At 38.7% G+C, this 21,622-nt stretch overlaps 2 protein-coding genes across 3 annotated transcripts; both read left to right on the plus strand.

Moving 5' to 3' along the window:
- Window positions 1–296: 296 nt before the first annotated feature.
- On the plus strand, window positions 297–12,112 carry hacd1 (3-hydroxyacyl-CoA dehydratase 1). 2 transcript variants are annotated; one of them, XR_007184361.1, is made up of 9 exons: window positions 297–456; window positions 2,694–2,811; window positions 3,820–3,838; window positions 3,920–4,008; window positions 4,154–4,275; window positions 8,757–8,935; window positions 10,447–10,554; window positions 10,646–10,856; window positions 10,969–12,112. XR_007184361.1 is itself a non-coding variant. In XM_048186407.1 (8 exons), exons 1-7 carry the CDS (start codon window positions 335–337, stop codon window positions 10,527–10,529), a joined length of 732 nt encoding a protein of 243 aa, XP_048042364.1. In that variant the 5' UTR covers window positions 297–334; the 3' UTR covers window positions 10,530–10,554; window positions 10,646–12,112. The 2 variants fall into 2 exon arrangements, 1 of the variants encoding a protein (XP_048042364.1); XM_048186407.1 differs by having other exon boundaries at window positions 10,646–12,112.
- Window positions 12,113–13,955: 1,843 nt separating this feature from the next.
- On the plus strand, window positions 13,956–21,364 carry LOC125265866 (regulator of G-protein signaling 20). Its single transcript, XM_048186413.1, has 5 exons — window positions 13,956–14,292; window positions 14,991–15,178; window positions 17,180–17,260; window positions 20,109–20,343; window positions 20,936–21,364. Exons 2-5 carry the CDS (start codon window positions 14,994–14,996, stop codon window positions 21,119–21,121), a joined length of 687 nt encoding a protein of 228 aa, XP_048042370.1. The 5' UTR covers window positions 13,956–14,292; window positions 14,991–14,993; the 3' UTR covers window positions 21,122–21,364.
- The last annotated feature ends 258 nt before the right edge of the window (window positions 21,365–21,622 follow it).

Consider the following 21,622-nt stretch of genomic DNA (forward strand, 5'->3'; position numbering starts at 1 on the left):
TAGTGGCCAGCTTGGATGCGAGTTTGTAACAGGATCTTACAATGTGCTTGTGATGTGAACACAACACATTTAGGCACTCAATGCATTGACTGATAGTCATGGATTTAATACAATAGAGGCGAGCAAACATGACGCAGGTCTATTTGAAAACATTAAAGAAAATAATCTGCCAAAAAAGTTGTCTATAAAATCATTCCAGATGTGCATAATTGAATTAGAAAAGGGTTTTTCCTGCCTTGACACTCAGTGGCCCCTCCAGAGATGACCAGCCCCCGCCGACAGCTGTGCTCGCGCGAGGTTTTTGTGACTTTCTCAGTGTGTGGCAGCAGGTACCATGGCGTCCGGCGAGGAGGACGGGACTGTCGACGAGAAGGAAACCAACAACAAGAAGAAGCGGACGAAAGGCGCCATCGCAACGGCATGGCTCGCGTTCTACAACATCGCCATGACCGCCGGGTATCGCTGCTGAAAGTTTTACTTTGAACTTCTTTTATTCGCTCTGCTTGCTGAATGTAGTCGTGTGTCTGTTTATAGTTTCGGCGCATTGTAAATCACTCGACTGGTCAAGACTAATTTGAAAGCTCCAAGATACACTGTTGCATTAAAGCCTCACAGAGCGCGTGGGTAATTGTTAGTTTTGTTCTATAGAGGTCGGCCGTTATAGTTATACTGGGATATTCCTCACAGCCTTTCCTAATACGGTACCGCACGCGTCATTCCGCAACTGTCGCAGATATGTTTAGCGCTGACACTGGAACTCGCTCGACAGGCGAAATTTAACAAAGAAAAATGAAATGCACGGTAATGATAGTGAAAGAGCCGATCTCAACCAGCGTAAACTTTACAAATCTTGTGGGGGAAAAAAAGAAAGCGCTTATTTCTATTAAATATGTAGGCAACTTAAAGAGAATATATATTTATAAAGTTCACTTTGTACTAATTTGAATAATCTTTCGTTATGCTTTAAATAAGTATCACTATCATACTAAAGAACATGTACTTTGTTATAATTTTAACAGTAGTCATGTGTTATTCAGTATTACATTTAAAGTAATGTAAACTAAATTGCAACTTCGCCGTTACAAATGTGTAATATAATCTATTACATACAAAGAAATTGCATTAAAGTATTTTAGTTTGCTGAAAATGATTTAGACACTTAAGGCATGTAGTGTCTACAAACAAATTATGCGATTTTTAATCAGCTGGTGATTTTTAGTGACTTCACGCAATATCTGGATCAACATGCACATTCCCAAATTTCTATGCATCCTAATTTTTGTTAATATGTAATTCATTATTTGCAGGAGCTCATTGCTTCTATCTTCAATTAAACTGCTAACAGTGATTGTAAATTAAATTGCCTAAATTATTACATTATTAACTAACTGCATTCTCTAAATTGTAATGTTATGCATTTTCTGTAAAGCTGCTTTGAAACGATATGTATCGTGAAAAGCGCTGTACAAATAAATGTGAATTGAATTGAACTTCCTGTCAGTGACATGATCCATGGACACGTTCCTCTATTGCTTGATAGAAAATCAAAGTGTGATTTTGAACAAAATAACCATTGTTAATTTAAATTCAAGCCCAAAAAATATGCTAATGCTGTCTCTAATATAAATGCCACTATTTTTTTCTCTTATGCAATGACTTTCATGCATAGAAGTGTGGCTTAAAGGGATAGTTCACCCAAAAATGAAAATTATCCCATGATTTAGTCATCCTCAAGCCATCTTAGGTGTATATGACTATGTCTTCTTTCGGACGAACGCAATTCAAAATATATTTAAAAAAATATCCTTAGTCCTCCATGGTTTATAATGGGAGTGAATGGGGGCCTGCGTTTTGAAGCCAAAAATAATGCATCCATCCATTAAAAAAATGTAATCCATACAGCTACAGGGGTCTGAAGCGAAGCAATGCATTTTCGTAAGAAAAATATCCATATTTAAAACTTTATAAATTCAAAAAACTATTTTGCGGCGGACGACCGTTCACAGAATGCGCAAGTCGATTTGCGGCGGAAGAGTATCCTTTGACCTCACGCACAACGTAATGACGAACGCAGAGGAGAGAGCAAAGCAAAACACCGGTCACGGATTATAAGTCTAAAACGAAAGAGAAATGACGGAGGATTTTGATATAAGAGAAGAGGAGATTAAATTTGTATGCATTATTTGTTTGAACCGCGTTCGCATTCTGTGAACGGTCGTCCGCCGTTTAAAAATATCTCCGACTGTGTTCGTCTGAAAGAAGATAGTCATATACACCTAGGATGAGTAAATCATGGGATGCTTTTCATTTTTGGGGGAACTATCCCTTTAAGTGACTAAATACTTTTTACTTTGTATCTTTAGTTATTAAACTATAGTTGAAATATTATTGGTCTAAGAAAACAGGACAAGCTCTTATATAGTGTTCTTTTTCAGTTGTCAGCCATTTTGTAATAATGTCCAAAATCATCCCATTATGCATTGCAATGAGAAGTGTACAACCCATGTACACCCAACATCTATTTGCCCATAATGCACTGTGAGTGTCACATGCTTTGACAGCAGAATCCTGCAGGTGCAAGTTTCTTTTCAAATGCAAGTTCTATGACTTGCCAGTTAGCTGAATGTCACTTATATTTACATGGCAAGTGTGGCAAGGCTTCTATAGACATTGGATGTGATCTTGTATTGCAGGTGGCTTGTACTGGCTGTTTCCATGATCCGCTATTACCTTCAGAGAGGCACCCATAAAGGCTTGTACAAAACTATAGCAAGGACACTCAAATTTTTCCAGACATTTGCACTATTGGAGGTAAGATTTTTTTAACCACCATGATATATGATATTAACCTTTATTTTACTCCAGTGTTGCAGTTGTCTCTCAAAGAAAAACAACAACCTTCTCCTGTGAAAAAAACTTTAAACGCTTTCCTTTTCATTTTACTATTTGTATTAACAATTGCTGAATGTGTTATTCTCAGGAAACAATATGTGCCGTTTTTAAAAAATATCTTAATTTGAAAGTTTCCTCAAGCTCAAAGTATTCCGTAACCACAACACTGTCTAATGAACATTTCTTATCTAAACTCACTGGAAAATAAAACTGAAAATCAATGTAGCAGTGGTACTGTACTTCCAACATATAGAACTCAAAAGGAAGCATATATAGGGAAAATAACAGTGGTCCCAAAACCGAGCCCTGAGGAACGCCACATACTACATGGGCCAATTTGGGGGGAAAATTCCCTATATTCACAGCAAATATCCTATCCTTTAGATATAGGAGGCATACCACTACTCGTTCCAAACAAAAGTGAGCTACATAATTCACAAATTAACACCCTTACACACACCCTGTGAACTCTCTTTTCTACATTTCTACAGATTTGCATTTTCAGACTGTACTTCCCATTTCAGTGGTTAAATGGCCTTAAACAATTACTAAAGCTACAAAAATACTGCATTCTCAAATACATTTATATCATGCATGGATTGCTTCCAACACTGCAAGAGCTGGTGGCGCCATCTAGGATCAGTCCAGGCAGAAGTAGATATAGACAACTGACTTGTCGTTCTGTTAGTGAGGTCTGAGACTTTGAGTCCTATCTGAGCCAGACATACAATTTGTGTTTCTTTTTTTCTTTTTTCACTCTTTGTATGAAGGTCTGTCACCATAAGCAATATTATTTGACCACAAACTGACTAAAATACAGAGAATGCAATGACATGAATCATAAAAATGGATAGCATGCTTGTATCTATGTTTTGATCTATCTTCATTTCGTTTTCTTACGCTTTGGTTCTTCTGTTTTTATTTCAGGTCGGACACTGTGCTATTGGTATGTACTATATTTACTATGCGTTTACTATATTTACTATATGTACTATGTTTTTCAGTTGTTGTTTTTGGTGTGTTAAAGGAATTGTGCGGACATCTGTAATTGTGACTGGGGTCCAAGTATGTTCTCGGATATTCATGGTCTGGTTTATTACAAACAGCATCAGACAGGTCAGTATTCTTGATGAGGAAATTAACCAATAACCATAAAACCAATGGGAATTATGGGACATATTCACTGTTCTCCAGTGGATAATCTCTAAATGGGCTGTTACATTTTAAATATTGTTTTCTTTCATTTGAAACACATGCTAAGATTCAGAACGAGGAGAGTGTGATCTTGTTCGTAGTGGTATGGACGATTACAGAGATCACTCGCTACTCTTTCTACACTTTCAATCTGCTCCACCATCTGCCATACTTCATCAAGTGGGCCAGGTACACTCGATCGCTGCCCGGTGTGGTTTCATTGAGCATGTCTGCTACTCACAAAGACACTGTTTAGAGTTTCACATTATGGCTGCGTCAAAAATCTCATACTTCCCTACTATATAGTAGGCGAAAAACAGTGTGTGACAAAAGAAGCATGTCCGAATTTACAGTACTCATAAAACAGTACCCGGATGACCTGCTACTTCTGGCGATGTTCTGAAGTGTGCATTAGATGGACACTACTATCCCATTATGCCATGGGAGAGGATTTATTAATGGCAGTGAGGAGATGCAACTGACGCTGGTAGGTCACATGGTATGACAACATATGTAGTACATCCTGATTACACTCATACTATATAGAACATACATTTTAGTGGTTGCAAAAGTAATTACTTATTCAAATAAGTTCCTTACTCAAGAGAGCATGCGATTTGGAACGCAGCCGAAGTCTTATTACAGCTCTTGTTGTAGAAATTCTCAGAACCCTAAACTGATTGTTTTGAGCAATTAACATTTACATTTGTGGCCTTTTTAAAAAACTAGATTGGGCATGTGTTCGAAGTTCTTTTGGGGGACATTAAGGTTTTCTTTTCACAAATTAACACCCTTACACGCACCCTTTGTGAACTCTCTGGTGATTTTTTTCGCATCAGATTTGTATTTTCAGACTGTATTTTCCATTTCAGAATTGTGAAATGGCCTTAAACAATTACTAAAATGACTGCATTTTCAAATAATTTCAAATTTATTTCATGCATGGATTGCTTCCAACACAAGAGTTAGTAGCGCCATCTAGCAGCTGTGTGTAGAACTATTAGCATCTCAGCCAGGGTCCATAATTAAAGGGATAGTTCACCCAAAAATGAAAATTTGCTGTTAATTTACTCACCCTCAGGCCATCCAAGATGTAGGTGACTCTTTCTTCTTCAGTAGAACAGTAAAGAAGATCTTTTTTTTTTTTTTTTTGCTAAAACCGTGGTCCTCTGTGATTCATATAATGGAAGTCAATGGGTGCCATCACTTTGAGATTCAAAAAAACATGCAGACAAAACAAAGGTAATACCTGAGGCTCCTGATGATACATTGAGGTCTTAAGAAGGGAAACGATCGCTCTATGCAAGAAACTGAACATTATTTACAATATTTTTACCACTAATCCACAGCCTTGGCAACGGTCCTGACTACCTTTCAGTAGTACTTGATTCCCTTTGGGATTCTGTCTGTTTGCAGACTTTTCTTTACACTTTATTTCCATGGTTCACTTTAGACATTTTACTAACTATAACTTTGCAACTACATGTCAACAAACTCTCATTAGAGTATTAGTAGACTGATAGGGTTAGTAGAATAAGTTGACATGTAGTTGCAAAGTTACTTATAATCAGTAGAATGTCTGTTGGGAGCATCAAAATAAAGTGTTTGCAGATATTAAGCAGACCGTCTCTAATACTCTAATGACTGCTAGTTGGCATGTAGTTGCAAAGTTAGTAGTCTGAGCTCCACCCCTTAGTGGAGTTAGTAGTTAGTTCGTAGTCTGAGCTCCACCCCTTAGTGGAGTTAGTAGTTAGTAGTCTAAGCTCCACCCCTTAGTGGAGTTAGTTAGTAGTTAGTTAGTAGTCTGAGCTCCTCCCCTTAGTGGAGTTAGTAGTTAGTAGTCTAAGCTCCACCCCTTAGTGGAGTTAGTAGTTAGTAGTCTGAGCTCCACCCCTTAGTGGAGTTAGTTAGTAGTTAATTAGTAGTCTGAGCTCCACCCCTTAGTGGAGTTAGTTAGTAGTTAGTTAGTAGTCTGAGCTCCACCCCTTAGTGGAGTTAGTTAGTAGTTAGTTAGTAGTCTGAGCTCCTCCCCTTAGTGGAGTTAGTAGTTAGTAGTCTGAGCTCCACACCTTAGTGGAGTTAGTTAGTAGTTAGTTAGTAGTCTGAGCTCCTCCCCTTAGTGGAGTTAGTAGTTAGTAGTCTGAGCTCCACACCTTAGTGGAGTTAGTAGTTAGTAGTCTGAGCTCCACACCTTAGTGGAGTTAGTAGTTAGTAGTCTGAGCTCCACACCTTAGTGGAGTTAGTAGTTAGTTAGTAGTCTGAGCTCCACCCCTTAGTGGAGTTAGTAGTTAGTAGTCTGAGCTCCACCCCTTAGTGGAGTTAGTAGTTAGTAGTCTGAGCTCCACACCTTAGTGGAGTTAGTTAGTAGTTAGTTACTAGTCTGAGCTCCTCCCCTTAGTGGAGTTAGTGGTTAGTAGACTGAGCTCCACACCTTAGTGGAGTTAGTAGTTAGTTAGTAGTCTGAGCTCCACCCCTTAGTGGAGTTAGTAGTTAGTAGTCTGAGCTCCACACCTTAGTGGAGTCAGTTAGTAGTTAGTTAGTAGTCTGAGCTCCACCCCTTAGTGGAGTTAGTAGTTAGTAGACTGAGCTCCACACCTTAGTGGAGTTAGTTAGTAGTTAGTTAGTAGTCTGAGCTCCACCCCTTAGTGGAGTTAGTTAGTAGTTAGTTAGGAGTCTGAGCTCCATCCCTTAGTGGAGTTAGTTAGTAGTTAGTTAGTAGTCTGAGCTCCACCTCTTAGTGGAGTTAGTTAGTAGTTATTTAGGAGTCTGAGCTCCATCCCTTAGTGGAGTTAGTTAGTAGTTAGTTAGTAGTCTGAGCTCCACACCTTAGTGGAGTTAGTAGTTAGTTAGTAGTCTGAGCTCCACCCCTTAGTGGAGTTAGTAGTTAGTAGTCTGAGCTCCACACCTTAGTGGAGTTAGTAGTTAGTTAGTAGTCTGAGCTCCACCCCTTAGTGGAGTTAGTAGTTAGTAGACTGAGCTCCACACCTTAGTGGAGTTAGTTAGTAGTTAGTTAGTAGTCTGAGCTCCACCCCTTAGTGGAGTTAGTTAGTAGTTAGTTAGGAGTCTGAGCTCCATCCCTTAGTGGAGTTAGTTAGTAGTTAGTTAGTAGTCTGAGCTCCACCCCTTAGTGGAGTTAGTTAGTAGTTATTTAGGAGTCTGAGCTCCATCCCTTAGTGGAGTTAGTTAGTAGTTAGTTAGTAGTCTGAGCTCCACCCCTTAGTGGAGTTAGTTAGTAGTTATTTAGGAGTCTGAGCTCCATCCCTTAGTGGAGTTAGTTAGTAGTTAGTTAGGAGTCTGAGCTCCATCCCTTAGTGGAGTTAGTTAGTAGTTAGTTAGTAGTCTGAGCTCCTCCCCTTAGTGGAGTTAGTAGTTAGTAGTCTGAGCTCCACCCCTTAGTGGAGTTAGTTAGTAGTTAGTTAGTAGTCTGAGCTCCACCCCTTAGTGGAGTTAGTAGTTAGTAGACTGAGCTCCACACCTTAGTGGAGTTAGTTAGTAGTTAGTTAGTAGTCTGAGCTCCACCCCTTAGTGGAGTTAGTAGTTAGTAGACTGAGCTCCACACCTTAGTGGAGTTAGTTAGTAGTTAGTTAGGAGTCTGAGCTCCATCCCTTAGTGGAGTTAGTTAGTAGTTAGTTAGTAGTCTGAGCTCCACACCTTAGTGGAATTAGTTAGTCGTTAGTTAGTAGTCTGAGCTCCACCCCTAGTGTAGTTAGTAGTTAGTAGACTGAGCTCCACACCTTAGTGGAGTTAGTTAGTAGTTAGTTAGTAGTCTGAGCTCCACCCCTTAGTGGAGTTAGTTAGTAGTTAGTTAGTAGTCTGAGCTCCTCCCCTTAGTGGAGTTAGTAGTTAGTAGTCTGAGCTCCACCCCTTAGTGGAGTTAGTTAGTAGTTAGTTAGTAGTCTGAGCTCCACCCCTTAGTGGAGTTAGTAGTTAGTAGACTGAGCTCCACACCTTAGTGGAGTTAGTTAGTAGTTAGTTAGTAGTCTGAGCTCCACCCCTTAGTGGAGTTAGTAGTTAGTAGACTGAGCTCCACACCTTAGTGGAGTTAGTTAGTAGTTAGTTAGGAGTCTGAGCTCCATCCCTTAGTGGAGTTAGTTAGTAGTTAGTTAGTAGTCTGAGCTCCACACCTTAGTGGAATTAGTTAGTCGTTAGTTAGTAGTCTGAGCTTCACCCCTAGTGTAGTTAGTAGTTAGTAGACTGAGCTCCACACCTTAGTGGAGTTAGTTAGTAGTTAGTTAGTAGTCTGAGCTCCTCCCCTTAGTGGAGTTAGTAGTTAGTAGTCTGAGCTCCATCCCTTAGTGGAGTTAGTAGTTAGTAGTCTGAGCTCCACACCTTAGTGGAGTTAGTAGTTAGTTAGTAGTCTGAGCTCCATCCCTTAGTGGAGTTAGTTAGTAGTTAGTTAGGAGTCTGAGCTCCACCCCTTAGTGTAGTTAGTTAGTAGTAAGTTCATTACTTCATTACGTCATTACTGTTTCAAAACGTTTCAAAATGTCAATGGACAAGGACCAGCTAATATGCATGTGCTTGCAATATTGTAACGCATTACTTTTGCCCAAACACTGAATTACTCAATAAGTGTTGGTGTGTGTTTATAATGTGTATAATGTCTCATGTCAAATTGAATCACATTTATTTTCCTGCTTTGTCTTTTTCTGATCTCCTGCTTTCCTCAGGTATAACATGTTTATTGTCATGTACCCCTTGGGAGTAATTGGTGAACTGCTGACCATACATGCTGCCTTACCGTATGTTCGGAGATCGGGCATGTTCTCCCTGAGGCTTCCCAACAAATACAACGTGTCCTTTGACTATTACTACTTCTTGATCATCGTCATGCTGTCCTACATCCCATGTAAGAAAAGAAAAGAAATCTATTTGCACGTTAACATTTATTGACAGTGTTGCAATCACAAGACCAGCTCAATAATGCTGTCTAATCCTGCTAATAATTTGAATAAACTGACCATGACTGACTGTCTACAGTGGCTTTGGTAACTATAAACTATGGCTTTTGCATGATGCCACGTTCCGACACCTAGTGGCGTGAATAAGTCCAAGATAATTGCCATATTGTCCGACTCAGCATAAAATGTAGTGAGTGCACCTTTACTGAGTACTGTGTAAATTACAGTATCTCAGTTATGATTGCTTTTTGCAATTATTTGATTTTAATGTGGTTAAACTTGTGGGTTGGTGGCTCAAGTTTTGAAAACTGAGGCTAATTGTTCTGATTAGATTAAGTTCTTTTATTCTGCCATTCTATGTAATATTTCTAATATAACATGCTAGCAATGTGCTAATTCATGTTAGCAATGTGCTAAAATGTAATTCAATCTAGCAACATGCCAAATCATGCTACCAATGTGCTAAAACATGTTAACAACCTGTTAAAACACGTTAGCAAAAACATAGTAATTTATGCTAACAACATGTTAAAACATGCTAGCAACATGTTGAGACATGATAGCAACATGATAATGCAAACAAAATGCTAAAACATGCCAGCAACATGATAAAACATGCTAACAATGTGTTTAAGACATGGTAGAGATATGATAATGAAAACATGTTAACAACATGCTAATTAATGTTAAAAACCTGTTAAAACATGCTAACAAAAACATGTTAATTCATGCTAGCAAAATGCTAAAACATGCTAGCAATGTGTAAAACATGCTACCAACCTGATAATTAATGCAAATGCCATGCTAAAACATACTAACAACATGCTAATTCATATTAACAATATGTAAAACATGCTAAATCATATTAACAATGTCAAATCATGCTAGTTCATGCTAATTCATCATGTTACCAATGTGTTAAAAAATGCTAGCAACATAATTGATGCAAACAACATGTTAAAACATGCTACCAACATGGTAATTCATGTTAACAATGTGCCAAATTATGCTAATTCATGCGGGCAATGTGCTAAAACATGCTAACAACATGATAATGCAAACAAAATGTTAAACATGCTAATTCATGTTAGCAATGTATTAAAACATGTTAATTCATGTTAACTGTGTTAAAACATGCTAATTCATGCTAGTAACATATTAAATCATGTTAACAACATGCTTAAACATGTTAGCAACATGCTAATAAATGTTAGCAACCTGTTAAAACATGTTAGCAAAAACATGCTAATTCATGCTAGCAATATGTTAAAACATGTTAGCAACATGATAATTAATGCTAACAACATGCTAATTCATGCTAGCAATGTATTTCCTTCTCTTTCCACTTCACTAAGTTTAACGCTTATAAAACGCTCAAACGGCTTTGTCAAGCCAACATAAAAGTTTGTCCAGACGAACATTACTTTCTTGTTTTCATTGTCGTCTGCTTCTCTTTCAGTGTTTCCTCAGCTGTACTTCCACATGCTGCGTCAGAGGAGGAGGGTACTTCATGGAGAAGTCATAGTAGAGAAAGATGAGTAGACCGAAGCCACTAACAAAACCCCAGGTAGCCATCAATGATTTGAGAAAAGTTTATAGTCAAAATAAGAAGCTAAAATCAATTAAATATAAATGAGTTCTACTATTGTTTGTTACAGTCTATATTCCCAGCATTTTCACCACCCTTCCAGTTGTGTTTAATTTCGCAAGGATGGAATCACTTCAATCGTCAAAGGAGATTTGAACCAATTTTCACGGCCAATGGAGAAGCCTCGTCTGTTTTGACAAAGAGTATTGGACTGGAATCTGGCATTAATAACAATTATCTGTACCTCGAGTGTAATCTCACCTGATCTGGACTATATTGTGTAGTTACAGGGATCCTTGGGTAAACCGTTCCACAAATTCTAGATCTCCTTTTTGGTTTTCTCATCCATGTTCTTGGATGGACAGATTAGGGATTAAATAATTGATACTTCTTTATTTTACCTTATCCATCTGAAGGTGGTGTTTTAGCAGACGGCCTTTTCAATACAACAGCAAAATTGAGACGGAACTAATATATGGACTTGTGGGACTGACAAAACAGAATGTATAAACTGTATTTTTTTTTTTTTATCACTTGGCTACTTTATTTCTCAGATTTTCATTCACAAGCAATAGGTATTAAAAAAGCATTGCAATTTAAATAAACATTATAAATGCATTAATATACACTTTAAGTATTGTGAAAGTATCGTCATTATCTACATATCATGCCAACGTTCTTATGTTGAAGGTTTTCAATCATCTTAAGTCTGAGAACTGTATCTTTAGAATAAATACTAGTTATTTTCAAGAATGTTTTGTTTTGAATATAACACCAGGTGCAATGTGATAAAGCAAGTGATAAAAGCTCATCAACCATGTTAAATTTTTTGTCCAAACCTGCAGCTGAGACTGTGAAAAGCAACAGAACATTTTGTCCATTGATTGGTTTCTGTTTCTGATGGTAAAATCCCACTCCTCATATATATATATATATATATATATATATATATATATATATATATATATATATATATATATATATATCATATGGGTTTGACTTTGTCCCAATATACAAGCAGTTTGGCATTTAGTTTGGACAGAAAATTACTTGTAACTTGCTTTGTTGGGATTTTTTTTTTTTTTTTTTTTACACTTTTTTCAGTATGCACTATGATTATCTTTGTTGCTTCAGTGTTTACAATCCAAAATAAACCAGAAAAGTTTGTACAGGTAGTGCTCTAGAAAACAAGCAGCACATGTTAGGTTAATCCAAGACTATTTGTTGCTAAAACTTTAGCTCATTTGGCTCTCAGACCTTCTGTGTTGTTGTTGTTTTTTAATTTATTATTACTATGTTCTGTAAGAAACTTGAGTTCATGGCTCTCTTTTGAGTAGATTCTCTCTACGGTGCTACATTATTTTATTCTTCTGTGCAGCTGAGGAGAGAAAGGGGACGTGGAGTGACATCATTAGATAGAATTGTGAAGAACATTTTCATGTAATTTAATTCAATACCTGGTAATTGTACTGAAAGAATAAAGGTTTTGAAGAAAGAATGAAAGAAACAATAAAAAGAACTATGTACTTAGGCATTAGTATTGCTCTCGTTGATAAATGTTTATACTGTAAGCACCCTCAAAGAATAGAGTTTAGGAAGAACATAAAAGCTTTATTCGTTAAGTTCATAATATTGAGAGCAAAGATCAAATGTAGAAAAACATTATCAAACACTATTAGACAGTAATTGGACACTCTGTGATTAAACTTTGGGCTTCAATTAATTCACAGGAAATTAGAGAGTTGTGGCGTAATTTTATTTATACAGTTGTACACAACAGAGCAAAACATAATTGTGACTCTTCTTATATAACTTCAGTTCTCTGAAACAAGCATCCTTTCTGCTAAATTCCCAAATGATCAATTCTTCTTTGTAAACTCAAGATGGCTATTTGTACAGTAATTAAAATGACCACACATCACTGGGACCTTGTTTATAAAATGTTACGCAGAAACCGTCCTACATTGGATCTAAGATAATTTCTCAAATGTGCATACGAGTGATTCTGAGAAGATTAACGTATGCACAAAAAAACAACGTACGTCCAAAAAACCGAATGTACATCCAAAAAAACAAGCATATACATATAAAAACGAGTGTGCTTCCAAAAAAATTAGCATATATGCACAAAAAAATAACATACGTCCAAAAAAAAAAGTACGCACAAAACCAAACGTACGTCCAAAAAAACCAATACGCACAAAAACCGAACATACCAAAAAAAAGAGCGTATGCACACACACCGAACATATGTACAAAAAAAAACGAGCGTATACACACAAAAACAAGCGTACTTCCAAAAAAATTGCATATACGCACAACAAAAAACCAACGCACGTCCAAAAAAACGAGACTATGCACGAAAACCGAATGTGCATCCGAAAAAACAAGCATATACACATAATAAGCGTACTTCCAAAAAATTAGCATATACGCACAAAAAAACTAACGTACGTCCAAAAAAACTAATACGCACAAAAACCGAACGTACGTCCAAAAAAACGAGCATAAAATGAGCATATACTCACAAAAAAACTAACGTACGTCCAAAAAAAGAATACGCACAAAAACCGAATGTATGTCCAAAAAAACTAGCATACTTCCAAAAAAATTAGCATATATGCACAAAAAAAATCAAAAGTACGTCCAAAAAAACAAGCATATACACAAAAACGAGTGTACTTCCAAAAAAATGAGCATATATGCACAAAAAAAATCAAAAGTACGTCCAAAAAAAACAAGCATATACACAAAAACGAGCGTACTTCCAAAAAAATTAGCATATATGCACAAAAAAAATCAAAAGTACGTCCAAAAAAACAAGCATATACACAAAAACGAGCGTACTTCCAAAAAAAAATTAGCATAGCCTATATGCTCAAAAAAAATCAAAAGTACGTCCAAAAAAACAAGCATATACACAAAAACGAGCGTACTTCCAAAAAAATTAGCATATACGCACAAAAAAATCAAAAGTACGTCCAAAAAAACAAGCATATACATAAAACTTCCCCAAAAAAATGGGCATATACGGACGAAAACTGAACGTACATCCAAAAAACGAGTGTCTGCACAAAAACCAAATGTACGTCCAAAAAAATTAGCATATAAGCACAAAAACGAGCGGATGCACAAAAACACGAACTTTCTCATTGTTTGTTGATTAACTCTAAAGTAAAATTATTTCACAAGCAAGAAGATAACGAATAAGTTATGCATGAATAAAAATGTATTTTTTTTTAATCCAAAATCCTCTGTAATAACAATATAATTAGAAGAAGAAGAATTAAGAAGTTTTATTTACGCCTTTCCACAAGCTCAAAGTCGATATATTTCCATTTCAATTTATTTTTTAGGATAACACCCTTGAGATGAACCATCTCGTTTTCGAGGCGTTCCCCACTGGAGAACATTTAAAGGAAACAACACAAAATAAACACAAAAGAGCAGTAAAATAGCCTATATTAGATTATGATACCGTCTGTACTAATAACGGCTTATGTTCTGATTATTTATTTGCACAAAATCTTCTAATAGGGTAATGTAAACAATGCATGAATCGTTGAATGTGATGATATGCGCGCGTCAGAGCAGAGTGCATCTGGAGCAGAAACTGACACGCGCATGCGTCCGGGAGGAGAAGCTGAGCGCCGGACAGATAATGCGCGCGTGAACGAGAGCCGGTGTTAGTCTTTTCTGGACACCAATGGTGAAGAGGTGAGTTTCGTTATTTTGATTGTTTTAATTATATACGTGTGCATTATTGCGTATTGTGATGCAGATCGGTTTAATTATTGATATGTGGTGTGTCAGACATCATGTCTGCATCCTGCTGCTCGTGCTGAGGCTGATTTATGGCGCGCAAACTGCGAGCATTCCCCATACAAATAAAATGAACATAAATCAGAAACGTAAATTTAATAGAATGTCGGTGTGTATAAATATAATCATGATTTAATAAAGGAATTGAAGTCCATTATGAATAATGAAATAATGTCTATAATGAAAGAGGAATAATGTAAAGGGATTTGACAGCTGATGTGACTAATTAAAGCAGACATTATGTGCATGCCTCTATCCTGTGCATTTGGCCTTAATTTATTAATACTATAAAAAAAAACGTAATAAACTGTTCCTAAATGATTATTATTATAAAAAAAATAGCTGCATGAATAAACAGAATCATGTGTGGTGTTGATCTCAGGTGTTCTGCTGTAATTGGTCTCGCTGGATATCAGTGTTTGCTGTACGTCTCCTGTGGATTGTGGCATGCAGGCCTTTTTCCTACCTGGAGGGCTGCTTAAATTAATTAAGCATGATTAAGCATTACAACTGTTAAATGTGTACTTGTGTTGCACAGATAATGTTCTCACTTGTGTGAAAGCATTTTGGTGAACTGAAAGTTGTGTCTTTAGCTCATGGGCTCTGAATTGGTGGAGATGGGAAAACGTCCACCGGAGAATGATGAAAACACCACCGGAGTGCAGAATACCGGCCCCGACGCTCACACGTCGGGAAGTGTGAGCACTCAAACCCTCGGCTCGTTTAATGCTCCCTCAAACGCCTGTTGCTTCTGCTGGTGCTGCTGCTGCAGCTGCTCCTGGTGAGAAAACGCTTATCTTTAAATGATTCACATGAACGAGAGCATAGACTTACATGACGGATTGTTTCAAATGAGACTGTTCAAACTTCAGTAGCAACTGCAGACAGAAGTTACTTCTCTCACTGAATGGCATATACACCGATTAGGCATAACATTATGAGCACCTTCCTAATATTGTGTTGGTCCCCCTTTTGCTGCCAAATCAGCCCTGACCCGTCAAGGCTTGGACTCCTCTAGACCCCCTGAAGGTGTGCTGTGGGATCTGCACCAAGATCTTTCCTTTAAGTCCTGTAAGATGTGAGGTGGAGCCTCCATGGATCGGACTTGTTTGTTCAGCACATCCCACAGATGCTCGATTGGATTGAGATCTGGGGAATTTTGGAGGTCAAGTCAACACCTCAAACTCATTGTTGTGCTCCTCAAACCATTCCTGAACCATTTCTGCTTTGTGTAAGGAGCATTATCCTGCCGAAAGAGGCCACAGCCACCAGGGAATACTGTTTCCATGAAAGGGTGTACATGGTCTCAACAATGCTTAGGTAGGTGGTACGTGTCACAGTAACATCAACATAGATGGCAGGACCCAAGGTTTCCCAGCAGAACATTGCCCAAAGCATCACACTGCCTCCGCCGGCTTGCCTTCTTCCCATAGTGCATCCTGGTGCCATGTGTTCCCCAGGTAAGCGACGCACATGCACCCGGCTATCCACGTGATGTAGAAGAAAACATGATTCATCAGACCAGGCCACCTTCTTCCATTGCTCCGTGGTCCAGTTCTGATGCTCACGTGTCCACTGTTGGCTCTTTCGGCGGTGGACAGGGGTCAGCATGGGCACCCTGACTGGTCTACAGCTCCATACGCAACAAACTGATGCACTGTGTATTCTGACACCTTTCTATCAGAACCAGCATTAACTTCTGGAGCAGTTTGAGCTACAGGAGCTCGTCTGTAGGATCGGACCACACGGGCCAGCCTTCAATGAGTCTCGGCCGCCCATGACCCTGTCTCCAGTTCACCACTGTTCCTTCCTTGGAGCACTTTTGATAGATACTGACCACTGCAGACCGGGAACACCCCAGTAGAGCTGCAGTTTTAGAGATGCTCTGATCCAGTCGTCTAGCCATCTCAAATTAGCTCTTGTCAAACTTGCTCAAATCCTTATGCTTGCCCATTTTTCCTGCTTCTAACACATCAACTTTGAGGACAAAATGTTCACTTGCTGCCGAATATATCCACCAACTAACAGGTGCTGTGATGAAGAGATGATCAGTGTTATTCTCTTCATCTGTCAGTCCTCATAATGTTATGCCTGATTGATATAGATGTCAATTAAAGAGATAGTTCACGATTCAAAGGTTTTTCGATGTCATTCAAGAATTGAAAACCTTTCTACCGGCCAATGATGATTCAGAAAGAAAACGTGCCGTATGTCTACTGTTGCTATTGTAACGAACGCCACTTTTCCGCTCATCTGATTGACAGATAATCTGCACACGCTCTTATTTCAGTGTTGTTGTTAATGTTGTGGTTATTTCAGCAAACAATGTGCTTCATATGCTTTTGCTCGAGTTATCAAGATATTTCAATGTACAAATAAGCTTTTCTTCGAATCCTCTGTCCTTGTTTTCTTCCCTCTGATCCTAAGGGGTTTAAGTTTATTCAGTGCACTGAAGCCTCTCCTCCACTGACATCCATTAAACATCCTTTTTTTTTTTTTGCCTTGCCTTAAAGGGGCACCTTAAAGATTTTTTTTTTTTTTTTTTGAGGTAAATGAGTTTTACGAAGTAAACAAAGTTTTTTTGCAGCACATTTTTAAGAGAACTCAAGAATAAGTAGCGTGGTTGTGAGATGTTTCACTTGAGAGTACAGGTGTGTTAGAAAACTTCATTAAGGCTAATGTAGACTGAGCTTTGAAGTGTGCATCTTCTTCCTCTCCTGAGACATACAGATGTCACATGGTGCACACAAAAAACATGTTTTTATAATGTGTGTTTGTGTAGTCTTACAGTACGCTCTGCTAAGGAGGAAAGAATTATGACAACGATCTCAGAAGAACAAGAGGAGGCTGATATCAACCAGATGTAAGTTAAAAATTTTAAATATTGCACAAAAAAAGTAAAGAACTTTTAAGAACATGGTCATGACATGCCTTTTTATTACTTTAATATGTTCCCTAAGGTTTAATTATAATGTTTAAAATATTAGACATTTTTCCAACCCTCATTTTGCCTAGTGGTTGGCATTTTGATTCATCCCAGAGACTGGAGTCTCTCGAATGACAACAAAGCAGAAATACAAAGTTCTCTCATGAAACTCTAGATGGCGCAGGCTGATAGATCCTCAACTCAATCTGCTTGCAATCACATCATTGTCTATAGGGCACAGCTGATTGGTTCCTGCTGTATCAGTAGCCAATGAGCTCGCTGCTCAACCTTCAAATACTAGGTTAGCATTTGCTGTAGCGACGTCACAAGGTGGAGGAAGTAGAAAAGACATTTTGGCGGCTTGGTTTCAACAAGTACGATTTCTACAACGAAGAAGAATTTTAGAGGTCTGAAACTTAGTCAAAGGATCAAAGAAAAACTGTATTTTCATGTCATGACCTCTTTTTACTTAACCTTCTAACCTTTCAATAAATACAGTTGCAACCCTTTGTGAAACTTTGTATGTACCTTGAAGTTCTGGTCATAAAATGTGATCTAATTTTCAACTAAATCACAACAATAGACAATTACAGTCTATCTTAAATAACACATAAGACCTTGTCTTTATTGGACACACAGTGTACACATGCATGGTGCTCCTACTCTGGCACAGGTGTATATCTAAAGGCAGAGGAATTGTGGGAGGACTGAGCGCCACAACAAAGGTGTAGCCAATCGGCATTAGGAGGCTAAGATGGTGGAGGAGAGAGAGTGAGCAAGAGGGAGAACTGAAGAAAGACTGTTGAAAGAGAGATGAGAGACAATACAAAAGAGAAAATCTCAGAGGAACATCACTGGAGAAAGACGGTTATGGTCAGGCAAGAGCTTTAGGGCCTGCGTTAATATTAGAGAGACCTATGCGGGAAGGCCTGAAAATGTACGCTGAGCTCGCTTGTTGTTTTTGCTCTATACGGGAGTAACGTTGGTTCTGCGGTTTCACAGTTACCAACTCTTGCTTTATTAACTCTTCATTTTTTTGTGCTTCCTTGTCATTTGTTCATTAACTTCGCATTATTGTGCTTCGCTCCTGCTATGATAGACATCCACTCTTGCATTGCATGTGTAACAGAGGCCAGCTGGTGAGAGCTGTGCAGATAAACTTCACTGCCCTGATCTCAAGAGGTGCGCTGGCGACTGATGCAAGAGAATGTGGTGTTTAGCGTCCTTGTTAGTGCCTCGCATGTGGCGATCGGGGTTCGAGACTGGTTAGGAGCGGGCGGTAAAGTGTTTGTGAATCTTGGAGGCGAGGCAATGAATAGAGTGTTTGGGTTGATTTCATATATCAACAGTGTTCAACAACAATTCTGGGAGATCGCATACTGCACCTTTAAAGTCTATACTACCCATAGATTGTCCTCAAGAGACATTTTGTGACTTTGTGGAGCTGGCTCTTCAACTAAGTGGATCCCCTTTACAGTTGGTGAGGTAAAGGACGTCAGTCCCAAGTTCACTCCTGCCACAGAACTGCCCAGAGTATTTGTCCATTACAGAGGCCCGTGCTTGTTCTGGAGCCAGTGCCAGTCACTTTCCCCATCCTTAAAACCCAGCCTGGCAAAACTGTTCTCACTGGTAATGACGGAACTTGCAACCATAGTTCGCTTTGGGAAACGCTCCCCTGTTCGGCTTGATAGACTCCCTGGTTCCCCCAAGATTCCTAACCTCCTTTGGCTCAAAATTTTTTATGGAACCCATTCAATATGTTCGTTTTCAGAAATTTAACCACAGAGCATTTACTTTGGGAAACCATTCTGAAACATCTTAAAAAGAAAGATTCAGCAGTGAAATACGAATTGCCCTCCATTAACAATTACTGATGGTTTGTTGAGACGCTTGCCTTTTTTTCTCCTTTGATGAACCCCTTGCAACAACAGAGCTATAGGTCAGAAAGTGGTTCATGACGGCCTTTATAGTGTGTTAATTTGTAAAGCTGTATACCTTTAGAGAAACCTTTTCCAACAGTTCACAGTGTTCAACAGTTTTTATAGGGCAAGGTGGCTCTGAGCAACACCTCTAATCTCGTCTCATTAATTTGACACCTGTTCGCTTTTAGAGAATTCATTAGCCTTAACTAACTTTTCCTCCCTGTGTGGTGAATATTTCCACTGTGTGTTCAATAAAGTCATGAACATGTATCGATAGTATGTTACATATTAAAGCAGACACCTTTATGTAAATCCAAGGGGTCAGATATATTTTCCTGCAACCGTTTAAAGGATTACTTCAGATTGTCTTTCTTTCTTCAGTCGAAAAGAAATGAATGTTTTTGATGAAAACATTCCAGGATTTTTCTCCATATAGTGGACTTCACTGGGGTTCAACGGGTTGAAGGTCCAAATATCAGTTTCAGTGCAGCTTCAAAGAGCTCTACATGATCCCAGACTCTTATTCCTCGTCTGGGATCATGTAGAGCTCTTTGAAGCTGCACTGAAACTGACACTTGGACCTTCAACCCGTTGAACCCCAGTGAAGTCCACTATATGGAGAAAAATCCTGGAATGTTTTCATCAAAAACATTCATTTCTTTTCGACTGAAGAAAGAAAGACATGAACATCTTGGATGACATGGAGGTGAGGAAATTATCAGGAAATTTGAAGTCTCAAGTGAACTAATCCTTTAACTCTTTCACCACCATTGACAGAATTTTCCAGCAATCCATGTTTTCACTGTTATATGGTAGGGGGCGCTGATACGCATCTTTCTTTCCTGGTCTCACCTCTTCTACAGGCCTCAGCTCACTCTGGAGGAGGTTCGCGCATGGGGAGAGTCATTTGAGCGCTTAATAAAAAGTGCACAAGGTCGTGCACACTTCCAACAGTTTCTGAAGACTGAGTTTAGTGAAGAAAACCTGAACTTCTGGCTCGTCTGTGAGAGTCTAAAGAAAGAGACCAACAAAACCACGGTAGAACAGACTGTGAAACAAATATTTGAGGACTACGTCTCTGTATTGTCACCTAAAGAGGTATATATGCTCATTTCCACATCTGAATTTTTGCCTATACTGTTGTTAAATATTATTATCTTTGTCTCCATTATATACATACACCCAATGATGTTCCAAAACATCTTGGTTACGTATGTAATCTGATTCCCTGAAGAGGAAACATGATGCTGTTTCTGTAGCTAATGTTCTGGGAACTTCTACCACGTTGACGATTGTTTAAAGACTGTATAGAATCATGACAATTCATTGGCTACGTAATCAACAACTTCTAAGCATGATCAAACAGATAAAATCATAGAAGCAGCTGATATCCCTCAATTCTAATTTGAGAATTTGATAAGAGTATACAACATAATTTGCTTCCATTTTGGCCAATTGGGCAAGTTTCAAACCAGGTTCTTAACCCTAGACTTTGCAGACAGTCAGTCTGTTCCAATACAAAAATATATAGATTTATCAAAATTTTTGTTTTCACAATAAAGCAAAGATTCTAAATCGTTAATTGGTGACACCTGGCCCTTGTAGAAGCAATTCAACTCAGCAGTTTTTGGAACAGAACCACAAGTTATCCATGATTACCTCATCTGGAAACCTGTGTTTGTATGTCTAGGTGAGTCTGGACTCACGTGTGCGAGAAGTGATCAACAGCAACATGCAGGAACCCTCATCATGCACGTTTGACGAGGCACAGCAGCAGATCTACATGCTCATGCAGCGAGACTCCTACCCACGATACATGAACTCCAGCATGTACGCAGAACTCATACAGAGCCTTGAAGAGCCCACTGAGTCCTAACATAAACACATGAATGTACAAAATTCAGACACAGGCCTAACACACTTCCCTGTAGACCTGGTAGATCCCTTTGGCCCTGTTTACACGTACCTTTCATCCCAGGTGATCGGGTCGGCCAAGTCAGATCGGCATGCGCATCTGGTATTTACACGATTCTCGAATGCATCTCCCTTGACTAGTTGTTATTGAGTTTAGTTGACAGAAGGGTCTCCGATTATGTGCTACATACATCATAGTTACAGCCACAACATCAAAACGCATGCCTAATATTGTGTCGGTCCCCCAAAACTGCTCTGATGCATCGAAGCATAGACTCCTCAAGACCTCTGAATGTGTCCTGTGGTTCAGGAATGGTTTGAGAGTTCAAGGTGTTGCCTTGGCCTCCAAATTCCCCAGATCTCAATCCAATTGAGCATCTATGGGAAGTTATGGACCAACATATCTGATCCACGGAAGCCCCCCTCACAGGACCCAAAGGACCATGTTTTGGTGCCACAAACC

The sequence above is a fragment of the Megalobrama amblycephala genome, linkage group LG3 (genome assembly GCF_018812025.1).
Source record: "Megalobrama amblycephala isolate DHTTF-2021 linkage group LG3, ASM1881202v1, whole genome shotgun sequence".
NCBI classification, from domain to species: Eukaryota; Metazoa; Chordata; class Actinopteri; order Cypriniformes; family Xenocyprididae; genus Megalobrama; species Megalobrama amblycephala.